General features: G+C 39.3%; 1 protein-coding gene across 5 annotated transcripts; it reads right to left on the minus strand.

Moving 5' to 3' along the window:
* Positions 1-4,241: 4,241 nt before the first annotated feature.
* LOC108098954 lies at positions 4,242-27,976 on the minus strand. Of its 5 annotated transcripts, none has more exons than XM_017202163.2 (8): positions 27,799-27,976; positions 26,899-27,050; positions 21,857-22,715; positions 16,412-16,923; positions 12,470-12,692; positions 11,769-11,896; positions 10,822-10,990; positions 4,242-6,997 (listed from the first exon to the last, which is right to left on the minus strand). In XM_017202163.2, exons 3-8 carry the CDS (start codon positions 22,239-22,241, stop codon positions 6,561-6,563), a joined length of 1,854 nt encoding a protein of 617 aa, XP_017057652.1. In that variant the 5' UTR covers positions 22,242-22,715; positions 26,899-27,050; positions 27,799-27,976; the 3' UTR covers positions 4,242-6,560. The 5 variants fall into 5 exon arrangements, with proteins under 5 accessions (XP_017057652.1, XP_017057651.1, XP_043065033.1 ...); XM_017202162.2 differs by having other exon boundaries at positions 10,822-11,008; XM_017202164.1 differs by having other exon boundaries at positions 6,614-6,975; positions 10,822-11,008.
* Between the last annotated feature and the right edge of the window lie 24 nt (positions 27,977-28,000).

The raw sequence follows: 28,000 nt of genomic DNA on the forward strand, positions 1-28,000 counted from the left end.
CGTATGTAACGAAGGGATAGAAAAAATTAAGATAAAACAGTGAAAACGCCACCATTAAATCAATTTTTTTCACTGCATGAGCATATCAGTGGTTGTGGGCATTGGTGTGCTCATAAATACAAACAAGAGGCACAAGAAGAAGAATGAGGGGGAAGAGGTGGGCGGGGGTAAACGGAAACACGCAACATTCACATCCCCATTTGGCTTTAATCCCAACCTCATTTCGACATGGCAACGGAATCGAGGAGATGTAGAGGAACATTCAGAGGAGGTTCGGATTCCCAGGACTGACCCAAAAGTGCGGAAATTAAAACATATGTATTTATAGCCATACACTCGGACTGGAGTCTCGTATCTGTATCTCTGCATCTAAATCTAAATCTATCTTCAGAAAGGAGTGGCTGGGGAAGAACAAGATAAGCGCTTGCCCCCCAGCTTTAAAGTGACCCTTATTCGGGGAAAAACCTTTGCAAAAGAAAAGCAACAACTGTGCCAACAAAGTGTGAATCTATTTGGAGGGTGAATAAAAAATATGCAGACAGAAAGAAGAATTTTTTGCAATATACTATAAACTAAGCAAATCAAATGTTTTTTTTCGTTATATAAACTTAAAATTTTATATTATTCATCATTTATTACCCAACCATTTTTAAAACACAGCTCAGTAACAAACTTTTTTCCAGCTTATGGTTGCTTTCTAAAAGCCTTCTCCCAAAGGCTTACAACAAGTTTTCATTCTAAAAATTAGAAAAAAAAAATTGTGCACTGATTACAACACGAGAAAACCTGGAGAACACCAAGTGCAGGCCAAGTAAAGTTTAGTCCTTCTCTCACCACTCCTGTCTATCTTTCTATTCCTGTTGTTGCCGGCAATAATCCGCTTTTCCACGCCCCCGGAAAAGTGGGAGGTTCCATAAGAAGCAGCTGCAGTGCGGTTAGAGTTAAGTGCTTGTAAAATTACAGTTTGTGAGTTAAATGAAATACTTATTTGGGCAAAAAGATACCCAAACTATAAAAAATATAAACCTTAAAGGTTGATAGAAAACGTTTAAATTTATAGAGAAAACAATTCAATGTTCTTCGGTTGTGGCAACGCAACCAATTTAAAACAACTGCCTTTGGTTTTTCGCTCAAGTTGATTCAAGTTATTTGACCCAGAAAGCTGCTGCTTTCTCTTGTCTTCCACCGCCGACTTGTGAGGCACTTAACCACTCGCCGGCTAATCCGAAAAACAGCTTAGCGCGTTAAGTATACGACGTGTTGGGCCAATGACCGCTTCAAAGCGCATTTCGTTCTTTGTGTGTCCGCTATGTGTGTGTGTGTGCTGGTGTGGGTTCTGCTCTATAATTTCATTTTAATAGGAGAAAGAATTCCTCTGTGCTTCCGATGGACTTTTTCCCCTTTCTTGGCCGGTTGCAACTGCTGGCAAAACTTTTAATTTAATTATAGTTCCATCGGTGGGCATTGCACATATGCAGGGTGAAGGGTAAAGAGTTCAGCGCAGATAGAACAGACACGCATAAGACTTTGCGGATTATGGACCGTAATAAATGTCCGTACACACGTTACCAACTGGGCAGGCCTTTGTATTTATACTCACCCGGCCACAGAGGGGCACTTAAACCAATAAGAGTTGAGCGTTGCACTTTTAATGGCGCAATAAGACCCGGCATTTGTACAGCTGTGCTGCAAAAATTAGAAATGGAAGCACCAAAAAAAATATTTTTAAAGCTTTCTAAAGAGTGCTTAGATCTGCAAGGAACTTAATTCAATATTTGCAATAAAACTATTTAATGTTATACTTTAATAAATCACTAAATGAAACCAACTATGATTTAAATATTTTGAAGATTCAAGATTTTTGCTGTTACCAAATAATTTTTAAGCAACAAGTATTTGCAAAAACATTATGGTCCAAGGGACGAGAAATTATTTTACGTACTGTTTGTAAAATTAATTTTATAAGCTATAAATTTGCCTGCAATTGTTTTTGGCTGCAACTTTTCCCATGCACGTATATTTCAATGCTGATTATCTTGGGGCTGCTCAGCTGGGCGAGAAATCTAATAAAATATTCTTGGTGTGGGCAGATTGTGTTTTTCGGCCGATGCAGATGGAAATCGAAGGAGCCCACAGCTTGGCCTTAATTAAGCAATGGCCTGGCCCGAATCAATCTGCTGAGTGATAGACTTTATGGCTGAATCCCAAGAGCGTACGTATTTATGGCAAATTAAGTAAACCGCACGGAACTCAGCCATTTATTAACGCACGGATTTTGCCTGCCGCCTTCTCATTGATTTATCGCAATCGCCTGCTGTAACAATTCAATAACTTTTCGGACCAAAAAAGCCGCAAATAACTGAGAAGGCTAAAGAGAAACGAACAGAGTGAAAGACAATCTGGGGCGAGAGGAGTGCCCCGCGAAATGTATTGCGGCCATAAACTGCAGCAGACCCAGCAGCCAACAACAAGTTTACATTCATGTTTGAGTGTCCGCTGCTTTTTTTCTTCCTTTTGGACCGGGCCAGTTGGCCAACTGACTGATGACGGAACGCTGAGTGAGAAAACCCGGATTCGCTGTATGAAGAGCTTTTCGCTGGTTCTATTAGCATATGTAGTTTTTTCGGTATGGTAGGAAAATAAGCTGCAGGACAAAGAGACGGCAAAAACTGTATTCATAACATATTTGCTTAAAAACACAATCTTTTTTACGAAGTGTATTAACATCATATTAAAATTGCTATAAAATAAAGAAAGGATATTTTCAATCGCAAAGAACAAGCCACTGGTCTCCATTGCATTAACCTCCAATAATTTTCGCTGTTCCAATCATATCACTCACTTTCACAATTTTCGGCAATTCCCCATTGATCGATTACCAATTGCAATCCTGACCTAACCAATCAGACAATCCCCATCTGTTTGATAGATTCATTGCTCGTTTGCTGCGAAAATTCAACTTCCAGCAGCGAACGGCTGCTAATCCAACACAAAACCCAATATGCTAGACCCCATTCCATCGGCATTTGGCGCAACATCCATAAACAGGCTATTAACACCTACGGCTCCGTACAACTGCTGCATTATAATGCGGGTGTGCCACGCCTCCTCCGACGCCCACTTTTAGTGACATTGCAGCTCACAGTATGCCACCGAATGAAATTGCATTTTGCAGTTGCAGCACTTGAAAATGCCGAATTACACATGGATGGGGGACTTGCGGAAAACCTGTGACAACAGGAATGGGGTAAGGGGAAAGGGTTGGAAAAGTCATGCATATGGAAGAGGAAATTATAGGGCTGGACATAATATACGAAGCATTATGATGATGTTGTTGCTGCCGCTGTTGCAACTTGACACGGCGACAACAGCAGCCGCAAACAAGTTACACAGCAAAAAATTAACTGCAGAGTTGGTAACCAAAAAAGTACTTTTTAAATACATTTCTGATATTGGTAAAATACAATAGCTCCGTAATATTTGTATCTCTGAAATAAAGAATTGTTGTTTAATATCAATAATGCATCATGGAATCCATATTTTCATATTTTCTTCTCTGCAAACTTTTGCCGCCATTAAACAATAAAAGTTTTTCGCTTATTGCCCACTTGTCCTTGAGTTTTTTTGCATAAAATCCAGCCCACTGTCCACCCTCAACTTTCCCTCGCTTTTCCGCGAAACTTTTCGTCAATAAAATATGTGTATGTAGCATACTTTGCAGCGAGAAAGGAGCGAGGAAATCGGGGAAATGCAGGGCGGATGTATTGATTTTCCATCAGCGTGCGCTCAACTGTTTAACTATGTGCTAATATTTATTAAAAACGGGCGACGTAAGGCCACACGTAACGTAATGGCACGTAATGTTGTAAGGGCTCTAAATTGATGGCGGAGAAAAAAGGGGGGAAAGAGGGGTTTGCGGAGGCAGCTAGACCATGTTAACCCAGTAAATGTGTGTTAGTGTGTGTTATGTGCTGCAAGGACTCGGCATTCATTATGCCTCCCTTTGGGCTGGCCTACATGTCGTATGATTAATCCCATTTCATTATATTATCGCTTATGCCACATCTCACCCCGCGTGGCTTCCTTTGTCCGGGCATGAAAAATGGGTTTTGACCTTGTTTTATTTGCAGTTAGTTGTAGAGCAGCCAGGATTTGTTTCACTTTTACTTACGCATAATTTATTACGCATTTGTCGGGCCATTAACCCATCCACCCATCCATCCAGAGTCTGGCCATTAAAACAACTCAATTAACAGTTGACATAATATGCTTTAGTTTACTTCTTCAGTTTCGCCTTTTTATTTCCAGTTCTCTCATTCATTCATTCGTTTTTTGCACATTTTAAATTCTTACACTTTTAAAAGATTTCGGTTTTACTCCAGTTTCCCTTTCGTTTTGCTCTTCGGTTTATCGTATTTTTGTGTGGCTCATATTTAATTGAAGGTTACTTTCAAATGTTACGTTTTTGTTTAGCTTTAATAACATTGTTGATTCAGTTTTTCGGTTTTGTGTGTGTAATAAACTAGGTTTTTAATGTATATATATATATAGCTTTTCTTTATATAATAATTTTATAAATACACATTTACATATACAATATTTACTTCAGTTTTATGCGGTCTCTTAGTTTTCATTTCATGTTTATCCATTATTCTGTTTGCTTAGACTAAAAGTATTTCAAGAATTTGTCACAATTCGAAATGCCGAATGAAATTGGAAATTTGAAAAGAATTTTATTGAGCAGAGTGATATGGAAACACCTTGAATATTTAACACACACAAAAGAATATTTGGTGTGCATTTGACTGACGAATATCAACAGTTGACAGTAATTTTGCAATAAATATCGTATAACCATAAAACGCCTCATCAAGCACAATGGGAATTCTAATTTGAATTCGTTTTTTTCCGTTTGTGTTGCCTGCACAATTTAAATAGAAATTACTGGCGGGAAATTTCATATGAATATATATTGAATGTGTATATGCTTTGCTGATATTTTACATGGTAATTGGAAAAAGCTTATGGAAAACCTGTCGGGACTTGGTTTAGTCTGAATACTCATGCTGTAGTTTAATAGTTTTTGTCTGTTATCTTTGTTTATTTTTTATTTATGCTTACTGCTTAGCTTGATTAATGAAACTTTTCGCATTTATTTTCTCTTCTATCAATAGTTTTTTTCTTTTTTTCTGTAACATTTGAATTTATTCTGTTTTTTATGTAGTTCGTTAGGTCTATGTGCTCTATGGCAAAAGTTTGGTGTGATGACAGAAATTAGCCAGACAAAAGCCTTGAGTTCTCAAATGGCAAAGGAAAAATGAAAACGGGAAATGGAAAATGGAAAATAAACCATTGGAAGATGGGTAGAAAAAACACTTGTAACACGTCAGAATAATCATAGAAATTCAACACTGTAGTTAGATGTAAAACACTTCTTACCCAGAGCTCGTTTGATATTTTTTAATGTTTTTTGTTTTTAACACTTGACTAATTTTCGTTCGCATTGAGTAACAACAAATAAATTTGTAAAATGTGCAACAATTTTCCATCTATGCCGATTGTATCCTAAATTCAAACCTTTTTCTCTGCACGTTGGGTAATACTTACGTTTATTCAATTTGTACATTAAACAAGAACGAAACGAAACAACTTATTCGAGGGTTTCTCTTTTCATATATTTTATGACTTAATTTCTAACCATTCAGATGCAGCCAAAAGAAAAATTCTCCCCTCAACGAGTTCTGTTTTTTCCTCTCATTTCGTTTTTTGTTTTTTTGTATGTTTTGCTTTAACTTGTAGCTAAATTTCCCCCTTTGGGCTTAAGTTTCTTTTATATTTTATACATTTTTTTTCGCTTTAACTTCTAGGATTCCTTTTTTTTTTTTTTTTTCTATAGCCTGTACTTGAAGTTGAATGTTTTTAGTTTGCGTTTTGCTAATTGCCTTTCGGTTGAACATTTATCTGTCTATTAGGATTTCGCAAAATGCAAATGAGAATTTCGCTTTGCCTTCGAGGGAACAGTCGCAAAGTGGCAGTCGAGAAGCGTTTCCTGTTCTGGTATTTGCTGGAAAATATTTCCTCCTTGATGTAATTTTCCTATTTCCTTTTTTGTTTTTAATGCAGTGTTAGCTGTTTGCTAAAGAGGAGTCTGTCTGCTAAATTTCTGGCTATAAAAGTTACAAAGGTCGGAGAGAGTCGATCGAAAAAAAGCGCCTCTAGGTTTGCTATGCAGCCTATTTACACAATTTCCAATTCTAAGAGAACCAAAGACTTAGACAGCTTCATTGTATGATACAAAGTCGTACATAAAAAAGGCGACAACTTGGCTTGATTTCGGTATTTTTCTCTATAGTTAAGTAGTACATAATATCCTTTATGTTTTATGTTTTCTGTTTCGGTTTTTGGTTTTAGTTTTGTGCTAAATATTACGTATACGTCGCTGATTCATAGAAAAACGCAATAGCCAATAGAGTTATGTCGTATGTATACTTTATAGTTATTATAGTTACAGCTTACGGTTGAGTTTAGAGTGGCCTTGAGGGGGTGGTTGGGCGGTGAGCTCACCTAATGTCCGCCTCGAAGAGTTGCCTACTCGTTGCCGCCTCCCTTGTTGATTGTAGTTTCAGTTGCTGCGACAGGCGGTGTGGCAGAAGTGTCCTCCTCTGCTGCCACAAGCTTTTCCAGTGCCATCGCCAACACCATCGCCATCGCCAGCTTAAAAGGCTTGCGAGGCAGTGCCGCATGTTGCCTGTTGCAAGTTGAGAATGTCCTGGCGATCCAGCAGCCCCTTCTTCCCGCTGGGCGGCTCGGTCGGGCGGGGGCGGGGGCGTGGCCAGAGCGGAGCCCAGCAGCGCAGCGATCCACCGGCAAGCGCCCAGCTGCAGAAGCACACACACAGGTACACAAACAGACAGCGAATGGGCGAGGGAGGAGGACGCACTGGTGCCGCGTGCTGCATTGCTGCTGGGAACTCCCCTGGAAACGGAATGGGAAACACCTGTTTAATTTACATCTTTATTGCTGTCCTTATACTCAGACATTGGGGTAACTGAAAACTAGTTAACAAGTTTGTTTTGTGAAGTGTAGATGGGTGTGCAAAGGGGGAAATATCAGCAAAGTTGGTGATATCTCAAAAAATTATAATATTATATGATAATTATAGTATATATAATATACCTCATAGGTAAACATGTTTTTAACCCAAATATTTAACTCTTCTTGTGCTTAAACTTTAACCACTTTCCTTTAAACTTACTTTAAGGATTCTTCACCGTTTAAAAAGGCTAAAGGTTACCCCTTCTTCAGCCAAATTCCCCGCCTTAACGCCACATAATCCGGCAACACTAACCGGATTACCAGCTTCCACAAAAGGGCAGTGGGTGGTGGCATCCGAGAGGCTGTCAAACAATAAAACTGCACAGATAAACCGAAAGCGTGAAACAATACTTGGATTGTCACAAAAGTCAAAACAACAAGCCGGCAAGCAGCCAAATAAAACTAACAAAAAGAATCCTTCGCTCTGCGGCTGGAAATAAAGGCGACGGCAAATAAAACCAGTAAAACTAGTGAAAACGTTGACTGTTTACAACTTTGGCGAAACAGATCCGAGAACAAAAGCAGAAAATGCACCTGTAACTTGCAGCTCGACTTTGCAAACACAAAAGCAGAAAAGACTCTTTCGAGAAATGTGAGCACGGCTTACTTGGGTCAGAATTCCTTTTATAAAAATGCAAAATGCTTGCGAAAACGTTCAAATGTTTTTCAATAAATAATTCAACAAGAACTCAATTTATTTAGCGCGAGAAACAACTGTCACAAAACTTTCTTCTCTTCTTTTACTGGAATTTTTAATTCCCCATCAGCAAAGTGAAGGCATCAAAAAAAAGTTTATGTCTCTCCTTAATATCCTTTTATGCACTTAAAGTAGCAAAACATTGTTGATGCAGTGCAGCTGGCCAGAATCGAAGTGGAATGAAATACACAACATGCACTTTAAGTCCTTCATTCTTCGAGAGAAAATGAAAGCCAGAAAGTCGCGAAAAGTCGGAAAGTCTGGGGACAAGCCAGACCGAAAACACTGACCCCATTGAAGTCGATGTCGCTGGTGATGCGGCAAGCCGAGCAAGAACACAATTCCCCTGACTCTCATTGTCGCTCTATAGTGTGCCACATATATACAAACCAGTATATTATGCCACATATATACAAGCCCGTATATGCATTAAGGTAACAATAAACAATAAAAAGCAAAGTAATGCAAAGAGTAAGCACAAGATGGGCGCGGAGGAGTAAAAGTGGAAAACTTTGCACTGCAACGCGATGACAACAAAAGCGGAATGCCAGCAGAAATAACAGCAACAGCAACAATAACAACAGCCGCGTTGACGGGCGTATAATAATAATAACAAACAGACAAAGCAAAATGTAACGGCTAACAACAATGGTGAAAGTGGCAGAACAAGAGACAAAACATAATAATAATCAGAAACAAGTGTGCCAAACCAGTTAACGGAAACAACGCGCATTGCATGCGCAATATGCTGACGGGGATGAGAGCCCCTCATGCAGAACCCCAACACACGTAAACACTGGGAGAAAAGAAATTAACTTAAAATACAACATAAAAAAAATGTTCCCAATTAAATAGTTATAACTATTTATAACAAGATTCTGAATGTAATTATCAAGTTTCTTTTAAAGACCCTCAAAAGTATGCTACAAATTATTTAACATCCAAAACGCCATTTTGAATTACTTCCACATAAAAAACATTAAAGAGGTCCTAACTTGTTCTTAAATACAATACACTTTCATTTAAGAACTATTTAAAAAGGGTAGATTAATAATATTCATATATTCTTGCTTTTTTGGTTTTGAAGCACATTAATATTAAATGTTTTTCTCAGTGCCTGCATAATTGTGTGTGCTCGGCGAAAGGACAACGCCGTGTGACATTATCTAGCAGACACGGTAGCTGCGACAACGACGACAACTTGACATTAGTGAAAGTCGCAAAGGAAGTAGCGTGCAGCAACTGCTGTTTTAGCTTTTCCAGCTTTTCCTGCTACCGCTGTGAGCGTTTCTAGACATTCAGAGAGGGAGAAGCGTAACATAAACATAATTTTCATGTGGCACGCGTGCCAGATTCACCAGAAGGCCAAGACCCCAAACTTTGCAAGAGAAGTGCATTTAAATACTCTACTTTTGATACTAAATTATGTGAAAACAAATATATAAAAATAGTGTTTATTTGATAATGCTGTTGTTAATTATAAACATTATTTCCCTTTGAACATTTCATATTATTAACCATCATATATATTCAATAGTAAAATCCAAAAAAGATTAAGTAATTTTTCTCTGTTTATAGCCCTCTCTAGTTCCATTAGACGATATACACTTACAAATACCTTTATAAAGTTCACATGCCCCTCGAATGTTGGAATGCCCCTTGAATTTCAGATTTTACCCCCCGGCTAGATTCGCTCGGCAAACGTTGATGGCTGCCAGAGTGGTTGGCTTCAGACAGGAGCAGATGAGGATAAATGAATGGGGGGCTGCGAGGATAATGATTATGCAACAGGGGCAAGGGGCAAAAGAGGGGAAAGAAACTGTCGCTCCATTCCCTATAATTTTCACGTGCCAATTTTAGCAGTTTTCACTTAGCTGAGCTCTCGTCTGGTTTAACCCAATGTACGTGGAAAAATTGAAAATAGACAACTCCCCGCTATTCCACTCCCCATCGTTTCCAACTTGTTAGAAGAGTCGATCCACTAATCAATATTTGCCCATTGGCTTCCGAATCGATTCGCTTACACTCTTCTGTTGATGTTTTCACTTAGTTCGGCTGAGTTTAAACAACACTTTGTTGCATAGTTATTGTCACCTCTTCGTTGCTCACTCACTATCTCCTCCCCTTTGGATTTCCTCTGCCCAGCGGCACTCTGTGGCACCATGTTGTGCTGCGACCCTTTTCAGGTTGCCCCGGATCTTTCTGGGCTTTTGTGTCACTTCTTGGGCTGCCCGAGGAGCTTTAGCAGCTGCAATTTCTATGGCTGCCTTTGGACGGATTTCAGCCATTGATACGCTGACTCTGGCCTGTTCGTTAGTATTAACCGCTCTCGGGGGATTTGGATCTCGGTTTTTGGTCTAAGAAGGGAATTCTTGAGAAACTGTCACTGCTTAACTCGGCGGGGCACTAGACTTAGCTATTGGTATCTAATAGTGTTTGGTTTAAAGCGCGCTCAAATTAAAATAGTGTTTACTTCTACGCTTAAGTAATCCTAAAAACCTCTTAGGTTTGTTTAATGGCTTCTTAAGACAGCCATGGTAATTAATTAAGACCTAAATACTGAGGTACTTCGCAAAGTAGTTACAAAAGTGTTTTTTAGTTGGAATACAAACTTCAGAATTCAATTAAACGTATCAAATAGATAAAACAAAATAAATATAAAATTATTTATGTTGAAACTCTATAAAAAATACATTTAAAATGTTTTGTCATTCTTTTAATAGAAAAATTCTGCAATTAAATTTTACTTTTCCCAACCTGCCACACAAGCAATGCAAATGCAATTTAAAACCTTTTGTCTACACCATTAGTTCATTTCGACTTCTTCTTTTATTTGGATGCACTTCTATTATTTCTCTTTTTCAGACCAAAACTTGTCGTGTAACCCATCAGCATTCCTTTTTTAGTTCACTTTTTTGCGCAGATTCATTTGGCAAATCCCCCATTTTTTGTGCACGACCCATTGTTTTATTGGCTGATGTCCTGTGGCCAAAATGGAGTGGGGGTATCTTGTCGTTGATTTTACTTACCATTGAGCACATGTACCGTGACGCTCTTGGGCTTCGCATTTGATGGATTACACTGATAATGCCCCGAATCCGATGGACGCGCCGATTTAATGAGGAGGAAGGAGGTGGTTGTATCTCCCTTATTGGTGACCACCGAAACTCCTCCGCGCGGCGAATCGTAGTTGATAATCTGCGGATGAGAAGGAAACTTCTGAAAGTCATAAAATATTTTTCTACACTTTCATTCGGCTGAAGGGGTGAGGGGGAATGAGCCCTACAATTTTCTAAGCCATAAAACCGAGTCCAGATTACGCATACGCACTGTTGCACACTTGGCAAATTAAAATCAGTGGGCGGAGATAAGACGGAGAACCCGGAAAAATATGCAAAGCAAGGAATGAGAGATTGCAAATAAAACCGAAGCAAAACAATAAAATTAAATCTGTTCGGGGAACAAAAAACAAAAAAAAAACAGAAGAAAAGAAGGAAGAACTCCGGGCACTAATGGCAATATTTTTTTCCCTTTCTTGTTGCTGACTCTATAGAAAATACATAACAATAGAGGACCGTCAACCCTTAAAGCCCGATACAATAAGCCAGGGGCCAAGGCCTGAAGTGTGGGTAAAACACCTAAAGTGGAAACTAAAACGTGGTTCGTTCCAAACAAAACCAAAATCCATTTAAAGCCCCAGCCAGAACCCTTTTCCCCAAGCTCCGTTTCCACTTCCTCCCTTAAATGGCATTTCCTAATATATAAAAAAAAACGCCAAAACGAGAAAAGGAAAGTTTTCGCCCGACAAAGCTAATTTAAAAGTTACTAAATTGAACACTAAAGGGTTCCCAGACTTTCGTGGGTTTTTCGCAATGGGGGAAAGGAGGGGAAGCGATAATGACGCCCCAAAGTAATTGCGTGTCCTGGAAAATGGAAAATAGCAGGGGAAAGAGGGCATTGGGGAACTCCAACTTACAGCATTATTATGATTCCAGAAGATATAGGCTGGCGGCTCTGGTGAGTTTTGTATGATACAGGTAAGATTTATAGTGGAACCACTTTCTATATACAAATCGGGTGCCCCGATGATTTCCGTTGAAGGTTCTGAAAAGAGAAAAACGACGAAAGGCCGCCAATTAAAAAGGTGGAATTAAAAGAATTTCGCTGTGAACGTAACAGGAAATAAAATACCAATTAGCTAAGAGGAAGGACTCTTTTGGGTGATTCTGGGTACAAGATTCCAAGGAAGTCCATTCTTGAGTGGCACTGAAAGGGGAAAATTATGTTCATCCAACGCAATTGAAATGCGCGAAAGGTGAAATGGAAATGTTTTGCCTTTACACTTCGTTCTTTTGTAATTTAATTCAATTCGAGTTTAATGCGAAACTTTTGCATCCCAAGAGGGTGAAGGCGACACTTTTAAAGGGTGGCTCTGTACAAAAGGAAAGTTTAAGATTCCAGTAAAGTGTAAAAGTTAATGGTAAAGATTGGCTTACTCTTAAGCAAGAAAAGTTTTAAAAACTCGTTGCGAAATAATGCTAGTAATAAATACTTAATGCTAACTAAGTATAAATAACTTGTTTTTCTTAGTCTAGGAAAACATTAACATTTTATGAGATGTATTGCAGATTCTCTTCATTTTTGGTTAATAAGTAAACTTATATTTTCTGTACTTACCAACGACATTCAGGTGAATGTAGTGACTCATGTGGGGCGTGGTCGAAACCTGGCACTCGTAAATGCCGGAATCGCGATGTTGCGGGTACTTGATTTGCAGCATCCAGTCTTCGGTTTGCGGCTGATGAATGGCTCGAAAGCGCTGATCCGAGGTGTATGTGTATCGGCCAACTGTTAGCAAATGTATATCCCGATGTCGCACCCACGACACCTGAAGCAACATCTGAAATGATTTGGAGAATGGCGAAACTTTAGCAGAGGAACTTAAGATTTCAGATTTTATTTGTTTGCCAAACAGTTTAAAAAGTCGATTTCAAACGCAGCTGCCTGAATGAACCGTGCTGAGGGGTTTGCCCTTTGTATAAAAGTCACACGTGTAAAATGCAAATTTATTTTGAAATATTGTATATGATTTTTTTTTAGATTTTCCCCTGCCTGGCATTGTGTTTGGCAAAGAAAACTTTGAGAGGCAGGAACGAGGCTGAAGTGAGACCTTTGTGAGACAATTTGAATTGAATTTAACAAGGGCGGACACACATGCTGATACTGAGAGAAATAAAAATCAATGGAGAAAGGTTTTACACATTTAACTTACTAAATTAGTTATTACTGTTTGTTAGTGGCTCGAAAAAGTTATGGAACAAAGTAGTAATCTACAATTTGTATTAAATCATTCAATTTAATCAAACTATGTACTTTATCTTGTTACGAATATTTTCCATTATATGTATAAAATTAATATTCAATTCTAAATATTTATATAACAGCATTTAAACATTACACTTTCTTGCTGCAAATTAAATCACGCCTCTAATTCCTTTGGCAACCACCTGCCGCGTTTTCAAGGTTTTCTCGCCCAAAGGAGCAACATTTTTGAGCAAAGTGATTTAGGGTTGCCTGGGGCAGGTGGATGGGGTTCAAATTCGAGTGGGCCAGTGCTGAAAGGGGGGGAGGACACGCCTGGCCGTGTTGCGTGTCATACGTCAGCTGCTAGCATTTTCAATTTCAATGACAACAGCTTAGCAACATCCTGCCTAACGATGAACGAGGACGACTTTGCCAAAGTTAATGGACAAGAAATTCCCGGCCGGAAGGAAGGGGGCGCTATGAACGATGATAGGTCGGCAAAAACGGGGCAGCGGGCCAAAAAGGGGCGCAGTGGGCGTGGCCTGGACCAGGTGTTAGTTGCCAGACACAAAGGTAAACTTTGGCAGCTGCTTAAGCAAAGTTGCATGTAATTAACACCTAAAGTCTGCGAACAGTGATACCGAAGGAGTGGGCCAACAACTTTTCCCCTCTTTCTCACAAATTTCCACGGGTTTTTCCCGCTCTGCTGAACTTTTTATGCCCATAAAGCTTGTTTACAGTATCGTAAAATTTTAAGCATATCAATATTTTCATTCATTTACTGCTTGCCAAACGAACATCAAAGTCTGTAAATATTTTTTTACTGCTCAATTTGTGAAGCCGAGAAATATACATAAATTGTGAAAAGAAATTTACTTTGATTCCAATTTATCTAATGAAATGTACATCTCAAAATTCAAAAATTTGGCATGTTAGTTGATTGATTTTGACATAAAGTAAAATCTTTTAAAATTAAATTTCTGCAATGAGTTGATAGACAAGTGGGTTTATGTGTATGGATCAAACGAAACTACTCAAAAAAAACTCAGTAAAAATAGTGAAATCTCCTTTATAACGTAAAAGTAATTATCTATCCAGTGTAACCTCCTTCTTTTTTTCTCTTAAATGGTCTGCATTTTTCTTTAGAATTTCCTTCTTTCTGTATGTGGCTGGCAGTAAAGCATAAAGCTTTTCCCGAGCAGAGCGCAAATGAAAAACGTCATTAATAATGCAGGGACCATCAACATCCGTTCGCTGTTTATCATTATAGACGGTGTGAAGCAAAGAGCACACGTATACACACACATACACACACATACACACGTATACACACACAAGCATAAAACAGAAGGATTTTTTCTTTATCTTTTTCCCCTGGCATTTTCGCATCGCACAAGCTTAATTCTCACCCAGATGCTGCCAAATCTCAGCAGCAATGATGTATTACTTCAGGTGGAAGGGGGTTGCGGGGTGGAGAAACGGGGAGGATGGGGAAACCTTGGAGGAAAAAACGGTCGGAAATGGGTGGCCTTTGGGTGGGCTTGTGGTTCACCACAGAACTGAAAGCTAATTAGATTTTAAGCTGCCACACGAAGGTAATGAATATATTTTACAGGTTGCCTAATGGGGTTGGAGTTTTTTTTCGAGGCTGCTGACGAGGAAGAAATGGATATTTTCCTTAAGCTGTCTGGTAAATAGCCTTTTATGGGGGATATAAGGTCTCAAGATTATATAAATTACGCACAAATGCTACTCAAAAATGTATGAAATTTGTTTGCCTTTTGGCGTAAGTCATTTTGTTAAAAGTTATAATATTTGAAATTTAAAATACCCAATTTCACACAGAAGCCTAAGACAAAATCACGCAACTGTTTATTACCTAATATTATAGTTTTCAATAATCACCTAATTGAAAGTTATTTCCGGTTATCCAGTCTAAGCACGTACACTTTATGCAATCAAGTTCACAACTCTGCAGAGTTTGTCCTCTTATTAATTAACTCCTTCTCCAGATGACATGGGAACCCAGAGATCGATGAAGTTATCCCACTTAACACGTCTAATGAAGTTATCCCTGGGAAAGGACTCCTATCCACATCCTCTCGCAAGAAACTTTCATATCGTCCTACCGCAAGGTGAAGAGTATTTAGCCTTCAGCCCACTCGATTTCCACTCCCAAATTGAGGTTGCCTGCGTGCCCTTTCCCATTTTCTACAATTTAATAATCACGCAAATTAGTTTTCGAAACCGCAACTCAAACAAGCCAGAAGCCCAAAGCTAATCACAGGCTGTCGGAAAGTTCGGCGAAAAATGGGAGCACCCATGGGTGGTGCATGCCTAGGATTCCGGGATATGTAACATATTATTATCGGAAAAACGGGCAGGGACCTTCTCCGGTCGTCGACGCCGCCGGAAGTGAGGAAAACCGAATGACTACGGCCTGGAAAAACCAGGACTGAGCTCCCGCCGAGAACCCGGAACACAAAAAACAAAAAGAAGTTTGGGGGTTTTTTCCGACATTTGAATAGTTTCTTTTTGCTGGCACCACCCACTAAAATTCAGGTGGCTGAAGGCCTTAACCGGAAGTGGAAGTGGTGGTGGTGCTGGTTGTTCTGGTGGTTCTGGTGGAGATTGGGCTTGTGAAATGTTTGCGGCACTTCCTTCCGCTCACGACGAAAAGTTGAATAAAGTAAAATCTGTTTCCTGTTTGGGTATAATTAATCATTTTGTTCTTTGGCAAGCGGAACAATTAGCCAGCAGCCCCAAAACTCCGCCTCTTCCGCCTTCTCCTCCCCAAAAAAAAAGAACAAAAAAAGAAAACTCTATCCGCCATGTGGACCCAGTCAACGTGCTAATTAGCCTGCCAAAAAAAGCGAAACACACAGTGGGACAGCCACTCAGCCACAGGCACAAATCGCAATTTGATGGCAGCGACAAAGGAATTACACGATAATTACAAGCCAAATTGACAAATGATGGCCCAACATTTGAGTCATGATTCAGCAAAGGAGTTGCAAACAATAAATTAAAAAAATTGTTTAACCCCTTTTCCAATTTCAAATTAATGGAATTAAAAAGGGGAAAGTAAATATTAAAATAATGAAATACCACCACTTTCTTCTCATGTTGAAATTATAAAGAGTTATTGATTTTGCAAATATACATTTCTGAGGGTGGTGTTTACTTTACTTTTTACTTTCGTACTTTAATTCCCTTTTCAATTATTTAAAGCATAAAAATACTATTCCATTATCGTCTTTCCGGTGTCCCAACTCAATAAACTTATTTCGAATGCATTCTCCTGCTATTACTCACCGTCTTATTGCCAAGGTTCTTGACGCGGCAGTTCAAGTAGGCCGTCTTGCCCAGCAGCGCGGTGACGTTCTTCGAGAAGGCCTTGTCGAAGTAGGGACCCGCATTGCGGGCTTCCTCGAGCAGGTCGATGCTGTTGCGATGGAAGCCGGATGGCATCTGGGCCGAGAACGAGTTGCCGCCGGCGGAGCTGCTGGCCTTGTGCAGACTGCTGCTGGGAATCCCGGTGACGGTGGTGGAGCCTCCTCCTCCCACTCCTCCTACGGTGGAACTGCGACTGGCATCGGTTGTCAACGCACCGGATTCGGAGGTCACAACTGATCCGCCAGCTGGCTGGGCATTTTTGCCATTTCCGCTGCTATTGTTGCCGCTTCCGCTTCCGGCAACACCACCAGTGTGGCCAGCTGCCTCGGTCGCTCCTGCCGCCGATGATCCTCCCACTCCTTCGTTGGGCAGCGCGTTGTTGCTGCTGCTCACGTCCTTCGATTTGTACGAGTCACGCTGGGCGGCGGAAGCTGCAAGAAACAATGAGTGGCAGATTAGCAAGTGCTGAAATCTCGTGATGTATTTCACAAAGTGGAATAGTTCGTGATTTAAGTAAGTACATACTTTTGTTAGGTACCTACATTTGTTCTTATGTAAATGATTTTTATATAACAAATAAGTAACCCAAAATTCAGCTTAAAAAACTTTTAAAATATAAAGAACCTTTTGAAAAGGATATGATTAAGTTATATACATATTTGGGATTCTAATGTTAATTTAAATTTTTGTTGCTTATCAAATTTCAAAATAAGGTATTTTTTCTATTACACCTTTTGAAATAACAATTTTTTTTTCATTTTTGTTTTGTAAGGATTTTAGCATTACACTCAAAAACCATACATACATATTTTTAAGACTTTAATTCCCTAAAAGCTCCCAAAGTTGTTTCTAGTTGGCAAATGTTTCAAATTCAGAAACTATGCCATAAAGTCCTTCAATCGATGGCCATAACAACCAACTGGAAAACCGAATGGGTGAAACCTTGTAACTCGTTTGGCCAGAACTTTTAACTGCAAACAAGCTGACTCCCAATACCGCCACCTTTTGTGGCAGCCATTTAGGTAATTAGCGTATTACGCACACACACACACACACACACCATCGGGGGAAAAACACGTTAACAACTTTTTCGGGCAAACCAACAAAGTTGTCGGTTCTCTCGCAGGTAAACCGAACTTTCTGTTTTGTTCTCTAAAATTTTTCCGGATTTTTTGTTTGTTCACCATTTTTTTGTTTATCAAATTTTCATGTTTTTGCCACACAGCCCCACGGCAAGTGAGGCAGCTTGTGTGGGCAAAACGGTTGTTGTCGTAGTTACGACCAATTTTTATCCGGCATTTATCCATCACTTAGCTGCGAGGACGCCACTGCGTCTGGGCCAGAAACTAAGCTCCCCCACACAGCAGCGCTCGCTCTTGGCCCGGCTATATCTCCGGGCACTTGATACGCTTATTACGTCGCAGCTAACGTCTTTTTATGACACTCTCCTCCACCGGTTTTATGGAGCAAGCCATGGCAGGACTGGCTAGCGACTTTATTAGATTAAACATGTTGTGCACGTCGCGCTGCGGAAAAGCAGTCGTCGAATGGGCCAATGTGGCGATACCAGTGACTCGGTCACTGTGAAAAGTCACTGAAAAGTCACTGCATAGAATATAAAAAATCAAGCACTTTCCTTGTTTTTGAAAATATTTTTCAAAGATTTTGTTTTTAGTTTTAATATAGAACAAATGCAAAGATAAATCAACAAGTTCGATGTTTCAAGATCACTCTTGAAACTTAATAACTAAAAATTAGAAAAATTCAAGAAAAATATATTATAGATCATATGATTTACTACCATATTTACGGCTAAGAAAAACATATTTTTGTTTTCCAGGATTTTCAAAACTTTCCATAATAAATCTTTGATAACATGGCATAAACTTGAAGAACAAAATCCTACGATTTGTAAAGTTCTGGTCACGTAATATGCGATTCAGCTCATCGCCAGTTAGCACACATCCTTACATGCATGCTTCCCTTATCTCTCCCAGTATATCTCTCTCTTTCTATTGTATGTTGCCGTCTCTATCCCAGTTTACTGCCCGAACTATTAGCTGAGCATCAGCTTTGGCCCGCTGGCCATGTTCCCAGCAGATAAGTCGAATATCCTCCATCATCTGCTTCGGCTTCAACTGCTTCAGCTTCAGCTCCGGCTCCGGCTTTACCGTTTTCCTTCCCTCGGAGGTTTTCCTTCTCCCGATTTCCCCTTTTTCCCCGACTCCGCATCGTTTTCTCTAAGCTAACTGCTATTGACAGCCAAGCGGTCGGAGCCGTCTGCATTTTGGCCCTGCTCTTTGCTCCGCCGGCTGGCTTCAATTGGCAAGACCCAAACAATGTTGCTAATAACTTGACTCCACCCCTTGTCTGTTGCGTGGGAGTTTTTGGTGTGGAGGGGGCGGTGGGAAGGGGGCGGGGCCTGGGCCAACATGATAATAAATAAAACGCCCCTGGCTAGAAATTAAAATAAATTGACTGCCTGGGACAAAAGACCGCAACGTCAACTGTTGGCTGCCAAACATAAATTAGACCACTAACAAAAATATTTCTTTACGTTTTTTTCGGTATTATAATAACCATGTGGAGGGAGGGATTATTACTTGGGAGAATAAGTTTATGTGTTCATAAAAAATAAATAGATATCCTTTCTAAGAAACAAGTAATTTATTTCATGGGTAATAGTACAATTAAAATTTATTTAGTGATTTTATTACTCTTTTATTTAAGCATAAAATAGCTAAACGTCTATCTTAGATATCAATAACATCTAATCTTTTCCTTTACTGTGCTTTATGATCTATAAATTTTGCTTAAAAAAAAAAGAATTTTAAAAATATTATTAGTTATTTAGTTAAATCTTTTATGAAGGGTATTGGAAGTATCTTTTTCCGTTACTTCAAAGTTTTTCTTTATTTTCGGTTTTGTTTTGGCTTAAAAGCGCCCTGCAGGAATCAGAAAGTCATGTTGCGAGGTCGCAGTTTCAGTTTCAGTGGCAGTGGCAGTCGCAGTCTATGCCGTGTTCATGTCTCGTGTCCCGAGTCCTGCGTCCTGAGTCCTGAGTCCTGAATCCTACGTCCTGCGTCCTGAGTCCTGAGTCCTATGTCTTATGTCCGGGTTTGTTACGTCGACGTCAACGTCAGTAACTTGAACACAAGTAGACCGCAGGGCATGTTCCTGTTGCTCATCTGTAGCCTCGTCTTTGCCTTGTTCTTGGTCCTTGTTCTTGCTTCCGGTTTCCCCAATCTCCCCGTCTCCTTCTCCCATCTCCACACACATCTCTTGTCACTTTCGGTTGGCCCGCGTGGCTTGGTGAAATTTTACGCCCGCACAGTTATTATTAACAAGGGGGTTTCTCTGCGGTTGTTGTTGTCAGAAACATTTGAAATGTCAAAACTTTTAGCTCCCTTATGCGTGTGTTTGTCTGTTCGCCAAGGTGAAAACCATCAGAAGGAAGAAATAAACGACAGTCACGCTTAAATTTTTAAATTCACTTAAAAAATTAAAAATCATTTGTGCGCCCCTAAACGATTTGCAAAGGAATTGTGTATTTAAATATTTAGAGGTTTCCATTTGTCAAGAAGCCTTAAGCATTGTTTGCGCGGCTTTTATCCTGATTCTGGCTAAAAAAAAGAAAAAAGTTCCTGGACCCTCCCTCCTTCTCTTTTTTGTTCAATTTGGAAGGTGATTTTTCTTTGGAATTGCACGAGGCGCTGCTAGAAATCGGCCACAGTAATTTGAGCCGCAGGTTAATATTGTTGGTTAGCCTTGGCCAAGCTTCAATGGCCGCGAGATAACTTTTCCTTTTCCCTCCTCTTATTTTCTTTTCTTTTCTTGACTTCACTGAGTAACAGATGAACTGAGAATAGGGACAGCTGCTACTTAGATAAAAAACCGCAGTAAATTCGGATAGGAATAAATCAAAATATGTTTCAATGCCTTAATAATAAATCATTTTTGTGGAGAACTGCAAAAGTTAAAAGTATGTAATATTAATTAAAATGGTTTGTGAATAAATGAAGGCTTCCCTGAATTGATTTTCCTTCAAAGCTGTAATCTAATTTGAATATCCCGTGGCATGTTCTTTATCTGTGAATCTTTCTTACTCTGCCCACGAATGCCCGGTTCATTAGGGCCTAATGATGATTTAACTCCTTCGCGGCGCTAATCCTCTGCCTCGGCACTCGAATTTGGCCCAAAGGCAGGCAAGTCATTAAGTCAGCGCACGGCATATGAAAAATGAAAGTCAAATAGCCAAACAGAATGCCAACTCACAAACACTCACACGTTTTCTGCTCGAGGCTCACACCCACGCAATCAGGTCTTGGAATTTCTCCACCGCCTGGGAGTTCCTTTTGGCCTGGCCAAAACATTGATTTCCCAAGACTTTTCAGACACACAAAATTAATTACCTAACCTAAAAACGCAGCCCACAAGGCAACAGAACACAGAAAGCAAAATAAAATCAGAAGAAAAAAAATAACAGCAAAAATTATGTAAGAACGAATTGCCGAGCCAACGTGGCTTACTTTCGTTTTTCCAGCCACTCGATGCTGATAGATTTTCCCTCTTGATTTCCCGGCTCGCTTTGATTTGGCCCGCTTTTTCTGCTGACTCATTTGGGCATGACAACGGCCAAAATGAATGATATCGAAAATCGAAATCAATAAATGAAATTGGTCAAATCAATTTGGCAACAATTGCACTTTTCTGAATGGGCCACACAGAAAAAAGGAAACTGGAGCACAAAATTTGATTAAAGTTTTCGTTTTTCCCGTTGTTGGTCTTGTGCCGGTCGAAAAAAAACCATGGAAATTGAAAATGAGCTTGGCTTGTGCGGATAATGCCAAAACTGTAGCCAGAATCAAGCTTTCCCGAGTGCACCTTTCAGTTGCAATGAGTTTTGGATAGTTTTTAGGGCAGTGAATAACTAAAATTTGGGTTCCCTTATGTGAGTGACTAGACACTCAAATACTTAGAGTACTAGAGTTTAGTGGCAACTATAAAAAACATGGAATTAAAAGTTTTGTTTTTAAAAGAATATTAATCTGCATTTGTTGTATATTGGAATTTCAAAAAAAAATAATAATTTATAAATTGTAAATATGTTTTAGTTTCTTGTCAATAATTTTAAGCTTGCTAAGCTGTATTAATTAAGATGGTTTTAAAGATAGCCCTGATTTTGATTATAAATATTTACTCTTCTAAACAAAAGTTTGAAATTCTAAAAATGCAATTTTTTAAAATGAATAATGTGTTCATATGAAAAATTCTAAAAATGGAATTTTTAAATATGAATAATGTGTTCATAGTTTTCCTTGAGAACTACATTTTTCAAAATGTTTTCTTTAGTGTTTGACTCACCTCCATTGCCGGATATCAGAGCGATGACAACGACGAGCATGCTGAGCATTATCAGCGCTCTTTGGCGGCTGCAGCGGTCCACGTGGCGGATGATGTTGCAGCTGGGACCGCCGATGTTGCCGATGTTGCTGCTTCTGTTGCTGGTGTTGCAGGTGAGTGGGTTGCCGGCGTCCCTGTCGGCGGTGGATTGGCAGCTGGCTGGGCCAAGTCTTGTGCAATCCGTGCCGAAATGCGGTGGGTCAGAGGACGCCAGCTCTGGATGTTGTCGTTGTCGCCTGGCTTTGGATGTTGCTACTGCCACTCCTGCTGCTGCTGCCACTGGTCGTTGCCTTAAATTCGTTCGTTGCTGCTGCTGCTGGCGCATTTCCATTTGAAAAGTTGCCATAATATTTCACTTGTGAGCGCGGTGCCACCCCCTGCGCTCCACTTGGCTTTTCCCTTCTTTCCGCCTTATGTCCTTCCTTTCCTCTTTCGCCTTGGGAAACCTATTTGAAAATGTGTTTGCGGAATAACTGGGGGGCGTGGCTGGGGGCGGCCTGATTAGCGCCTGCCGTCATCATCATTCCGCCGCGATGCGTGAAATTGCCGCAACAACAACAGCAAGCCAAAAAAAAACAAGAAAGAAATGTAGGAAAATCCACTTTTGAATTTCCCGCTAGGATGTGGCCTTTTCGTAGTTATCCTTCCGTTAGTTCTGTAAACTACTTTGCATTTGTTCTGCTCGACAGAGGCTGACAAATCGCCGCCATTTTTCCGGCGATTTATATTCTATTTAATTTCGGCTCGAACACAATTTCACTTCATCTTCATTAGCCGATTGCTGCCCAGCCAGGATTGCAGGATGCCGGGATTCAGCTGTCTGCGGATGAGAAGGACAACAAACAACAGTTTCGGGGCGTTAAAAATGTTTGGAATTTCATTAAAAATTCAAACGTCAAAGTCAAAATAAATGGAAATTTGTGTGTTTGTGTTGGTGACTCGGTCGGCACGTGCTGTGTTGTCCCTGCCACGAAAAAATACCCAAAAAAAACTCCGAACATCCTGCTCTTTCCACCTGAAACAAGGACTTATTTTCTCGGTCTATATGTATTGCAATATCTGGTGGCGCGTGGCTCGCCTGTCTTGTTGGATTGGCTCTGTTTGCTTTATGAATGTGTTTCTGTAACTGGCGACAACAGTTTTCCCTCTTTTTTTTTGGGTCCCACCCAAGAAATTGGCGAGGATGGAGCTGAAATTCACGCTGCGTTGGCAATTTCGTAATGTGATTTTTATTAAAGGCAACAAATAATATATTAAATGCGCCAGAGGCTGAATTGAGGAATTTCTAAATTGCCGAAACGTTGAGAAAACAAACACAGATAGGAATTGTTATGCAAAATATTATGGGGAACGAGAGAAATATTAATTTGAAAAAAATAATTCAAAATACCATTGAACTTTTCAATGAATTTTAAAATAAAATTTTTACCCCAACAAAATTGTTTCAAATAAATCAGCATTGCAATTTTAATATATTATGTTAATAACAAAAACACATTAAGTTTAGTTTAGTTTAGTTTGTCCATAATTCATTTTTGTTGTGCGACAAACACAAATAATATTAAAAACTTCGGGCACGTAAAATATGTTTAAACTCATATAAATTCCATTTAAAGTTCTGACTGTATTCATTTAGGTCCCATTGGCAACTTTCACCATAAATCCTTTCGCGATCAGAAGGCAAGGATGAAAAACTGCAATAGAACCCAGGGCTAATTCGGAGATAACTTTTCACTCGATTCGGCATTTGTTTGGGGACCCTGGAGAGCACTTGCATTCCATTTTCGGGAAAACTTTTTGCTAATGTTTCCCAGAGCTGATCGTATTATGTCTATTTACAACTTTCATTATTCGCTTCTGCAGCAAATGAAATTGCGAACCGAGTGCCTCTATAGTGAGCAATGGGACAATGGCGAAGGAGAGATACAAAGTGCCTGACAGAATCCAAAATAATGGGGCACAAAGCGTTAAACAAAAGGCGAAAAAAATAAGGCTGGGGAATGAAACAAAACCCAGGCTCTCGTCACAGTATAAGTTACTGCAAAAGTTTCATTTAAAACTGTCGAGCTGAGTCGCTGAAAGTTTTCAACCGACCCCCTGGCAGTTTGAAAGTTAAAAAAAATTTGTGTCCTCCAGAGACGGCAGAAAATGGGGAAAAGGAAAAGTCATCAAGTGCAATGTCAGAGCTTGACAAAATATGCAGCAGCAGCAGCAGCCCAGTTCAGGCTGTCAATGCGTGGCAAATCCGAGGGAAATGTGCCACAAAACTTTCGCCCGCCAACAATGGACGACGGCGAGGGAAACTGTCGAAATGTGGCAGAGGAAAAGCTTCAAGGTGATGCCTGCCGCGTAGCTTTTCCTTTTCTCAACCTTACTTTTTTTTAGGTTTTGGTTTTGTGGCTGCTGTCGGTGGTTAGTTTTAATTAGTGCCAAGGTCCGTCGTGGGTTAAGCACGTCACACTGATGGCCAGGCATTAAGTTGTAAGTGCCAGGGCGTGACCGGCTAACCAGGCTCCATCCTGCCGCCCACCTGCCACCCACCGAACCACCCAACCACCGCACCACCAGCACCCACTGATCCACCCATCGAAGGCCCGCCCGAACCCAAGTCCAAGTCCATGCATAATTAAAGACCGTCGTCTCATTAAAATTTCCATTAAAAAGCGGGTAGCCGCCCATACAAAGCCCCGTTCCAAGGATAAGTTAATCCCCAACACGGAGAAAAGATCGATGTGCTCTTGTAATAATAATTATATTGAACATATACTATTTGCTAAAAAAGAATAAAACTCAATTCATTTTACATAAATCTACACAAAACTCAAAGAAAAACGAACAATATTTTATGGATTCAGAAAACATTACTGCCCCAAAGGAACATCTATATAAAAAGAAATTAAAAACCAAAGACCAATGAGTCTTGGCATTATTATTTTTTATGCATTTTGACACCATATTTTTTTCCGTGTCGCCCTTTTTTGTTGAGCGAATCAAGGCCCATTGAATTGAACTATTGATGGGTCATCAATGTAGTGACATTTAAAACGACAGCTGTCACGTCAAACAAAAGTGGAGCACACCTACAGGACCTCCCACCACAGCGATTAATGAAATATGCATGACCGGGGTAATTATGTTTGATTAACACCCATATATATTTTCGTCTTAATTATGTCTTCTCTCTGTTTCAATTGTGTGCAATTCCCGTCTATTATTTTTTCGCTTTACAATTCGCTCCTTTTGTTTTCTTTTGATTTCCTGGTATTTGTCAAACATTTGCATAATATTTAATTTATTCGAAATTGAACGCGCAGAGAGTTCAAGCGGTGAAAAAACGGTATTCATAAATATTAAAATTAAATAAATATGTCAATGTTAAAGCAAATACAATAAATGTATTGTGTTGCATTTGCACCGAATATTCAAACTTATTGTTCAATTTCAAAATAGAACGGTTTATTAAACGGAGAGCTGATTAAATTGAAAATAGGAGAGGAATTTTAATTTGGGTCAACAAAACAAAGCCAATAAATCATCAGCTCTCAATTTAATTTAAATAAACTGAATTTTCTTAGGCAATTTGTCATGAAATTATATATTCATAGCATTTTGGTTTAGCTACAAAAAAAAGCACAACAATTTTAAGCAAACTCAGTTATGCTATATTATTTAGCAAAGAAACGATATTGCAAATAAGTCCTGACTTGAAATATAAATTGTTTATACCTTTTGTACAGAGTGTCTAAACTTAACAAGTAATTTCCGTTAAAATCTTATAAGCATATGCCAAAGGATTCAAAAGTTGAGCGTATTTTTAAATTAATGTACTTTTCGGATTTATTTATTTTTATAAAGTTTTAAACAACCCATCCAATTTGGGAAGCCTTTTGTGAGCAACTTTTTTTATCTTCCCGCTTTCGAGTTGCTCAAACACACACATATATACTCTTATTTATAGAATATTCGCATGTTTAAGTAAGCTTATGAATTTTTTGGGGGACTTAAGCTGATTTGGGGCAGACAATGTACAATGGGAGTCAAGGCAATGAAAAAGGTTAAGTACAACAAAAATAATTTATGTATTTGGGTATCTTTTGGGAGCAGAATGTTCAGAATGTTCAATTTTTCAGCTACAAGAAATGACCTTGTGAAAGCAAGAGGTAAATAAAATGTTTTATTTTTGAAGAAATGTTGTGCATAGGAAAGTAGCAATTTTACTCTTCGGAGAATATTAGTTACTTTTACTGAGCTTACAGAAGAAGGTGATGAAAAATCAAAGTAATCCCTTTGGCTAATCAAAAAGTTTTTCATTTTGCTCTCGTTACTCACAGAAATGGAAACAAAACATTATTTCGATTTTAAGAGAATTATAAAAAAAAGGTGAAGTGTTATATATTTTTGTAAAACATTTTAATAACCCTTTTGTATCAATATCTTGATCAAAAAGGAACTTTTTCATGACTTAGCGTATGATTTCCCACTTGACGCATAACTCAATGGCATTAAATAAATATGTCACACTCTGTTCATTATTAATCCTGATTAGCAGCCCCCATTAATTTCATTAGCATAGTCCAAAAATAATTGTTCCCCAATCCTTTCGCTTGTACCGGTCAATAAGTTCATCGGGTCCTGTGTGTTTAGGCACGTGTGTGCTCAGAGCAATTCTTGTCATTTTTATAATTAAATTGAGTCGACGATCCGAACCCATCGTCCAGCCACTTTCACCGACCAACCGCTGGCCACAACAAAGTGGAACAACAAAAATAAAACAACAAATAAATACAACAATGAACGGTGCCCTTGCCACCCGTTGCTTCCGCTTTTCCACCACCGGGAAAACCACGGCATCACCCACTCAACACCCCAGCACAAACAATGACACAATTGTGTGGGATTTTCCTGCGTTTTTTTTTTTTACCATTACACGATTATCGGTGTTAACTAGACAATAAAATAAGAAATTATCGGATAATTAGCTCAATAAAATTAATCGGGCTTACCTTTTTCTCGTATCTTGTCCTTTGTTCCTGTTCTGTGGTGGCTTTTGTTGATTGATTGAATTTTAATTGAATTTGGGCTTATTCAAAAGTTTCGGAACTCAAGCTTTATGAACCTTGAAATTTTGGCTGTTCTAATTTTCACGTTTTCGTATCTGCCAAAAAAAAAAGGGTCTTTAATGTCTGGTTTATCTCCACCCATCAAAGCCTGTTAACATTTTTTATTGGCCTCCTTTTTCATGTGTCGGATATCTCAGCCGTGTGATTCGCGTATTTAAACCATTTCTCGCCCTTTTTCCCATTTTATGCAAATATTCTGGTTAAGCAGAATGCGACCCTAATTTATGGGCCCAAAGGGAGCTAACAACGAAAAAAAAACAAGTTCAAAAGCAAAAGTTCAAAAAAGGGAAAAACGTAAATTTTACCCCGAAATTTAAAAAGGAAGACCGAGTGTTTCTCATAATTATTTCTTAAATTCTCGGGGCACTTTAAAAGTTTTATTCCTGCGTGACCTTGGCGGTCTTAAATAAACTGAAAACAAAGTTGAACAATATTTTTGGTGTGCGTTCGCTGCCCCTATATATAAATATTCCACATCCGCCGTGTGGCCTTGACAGGTGAAAATAGAGTTGAAGGATCGGCTGGGGCAGGTGTGTGGTTTTCTAAAATTAGTCTGGTTCCTTTTTTTAGGTTAGCGTTTCAGTTTGATATTTGAATATTCAAGGATCGCTGGCACTTTCGCACACTTTCTTTATGGATTGCGTTTCACTTAAGTGTTGCATATTTGATTTTGCATCCTGGCACGCAGGTCTACATTATTATTTCGCAGTATTTGTAATTCTTTTTTTGCTGCTTTTTTCACATTGCGTGCCTATATCTCACATTGGCTCATTTATTATTTACCGTTATTGCACATTGGACAACTTTTACTTTCGACTACCGCACCCGTGTCCGTGTCGGTGTCCGTGGTTGTGTATGTGTGTGTGGGCCAACTTGTGCGTGTGTGAGTGGCGTATTGAGGTTGTCCTCCGAACAGGACCTTCCTCCGCTTTTCACCGTTAGAACGAACCGAACGAGACGACTGCACTGAATACACTGAAAGCCA

Source organism: Drosophila ficusphila, unplaced genomic scaffold (assembly GCF_018152265.1).
Source record: "Drosophila ficusphila isolate 14025-0441.05 unplaced genomic scaffold, ASM1815226v1 contig_791, whole genome shotgun sequence".
In the NCBI taxonomy this organism is placed as follows: Eukaryota; Metazoa; Arthropoda; class Insecta; order Diptera; family Drosophilidae; genus Drosophila; species Drosophila ficusphila.

Excerpts from the sequence above, each read along its gene's own strand:
- LOC108098954 (XM_017202162.2), bottom strand. The coding sequence starts at position 22,241 with ATGGCAACTTTTCAAATGGAAATGCGCCAGCAGCAGCAGCAACGAACG. Across the intron at positions 12,693-16,411 it reads AGAACCTTGGCAATAAGACG|ATGTTGCTTCAGGTGTCGTG; the intron begins GTGAGTAATAGC and ends AAATCATTTCAG. Across the intron at positions 11,897-12,469 it reads CATTCACCTGAATGTCGTTG|AACCTTCAACGGAAATCATC; the intron begins GTAAGTACAGAA and ends TTCTCTTTTCAG.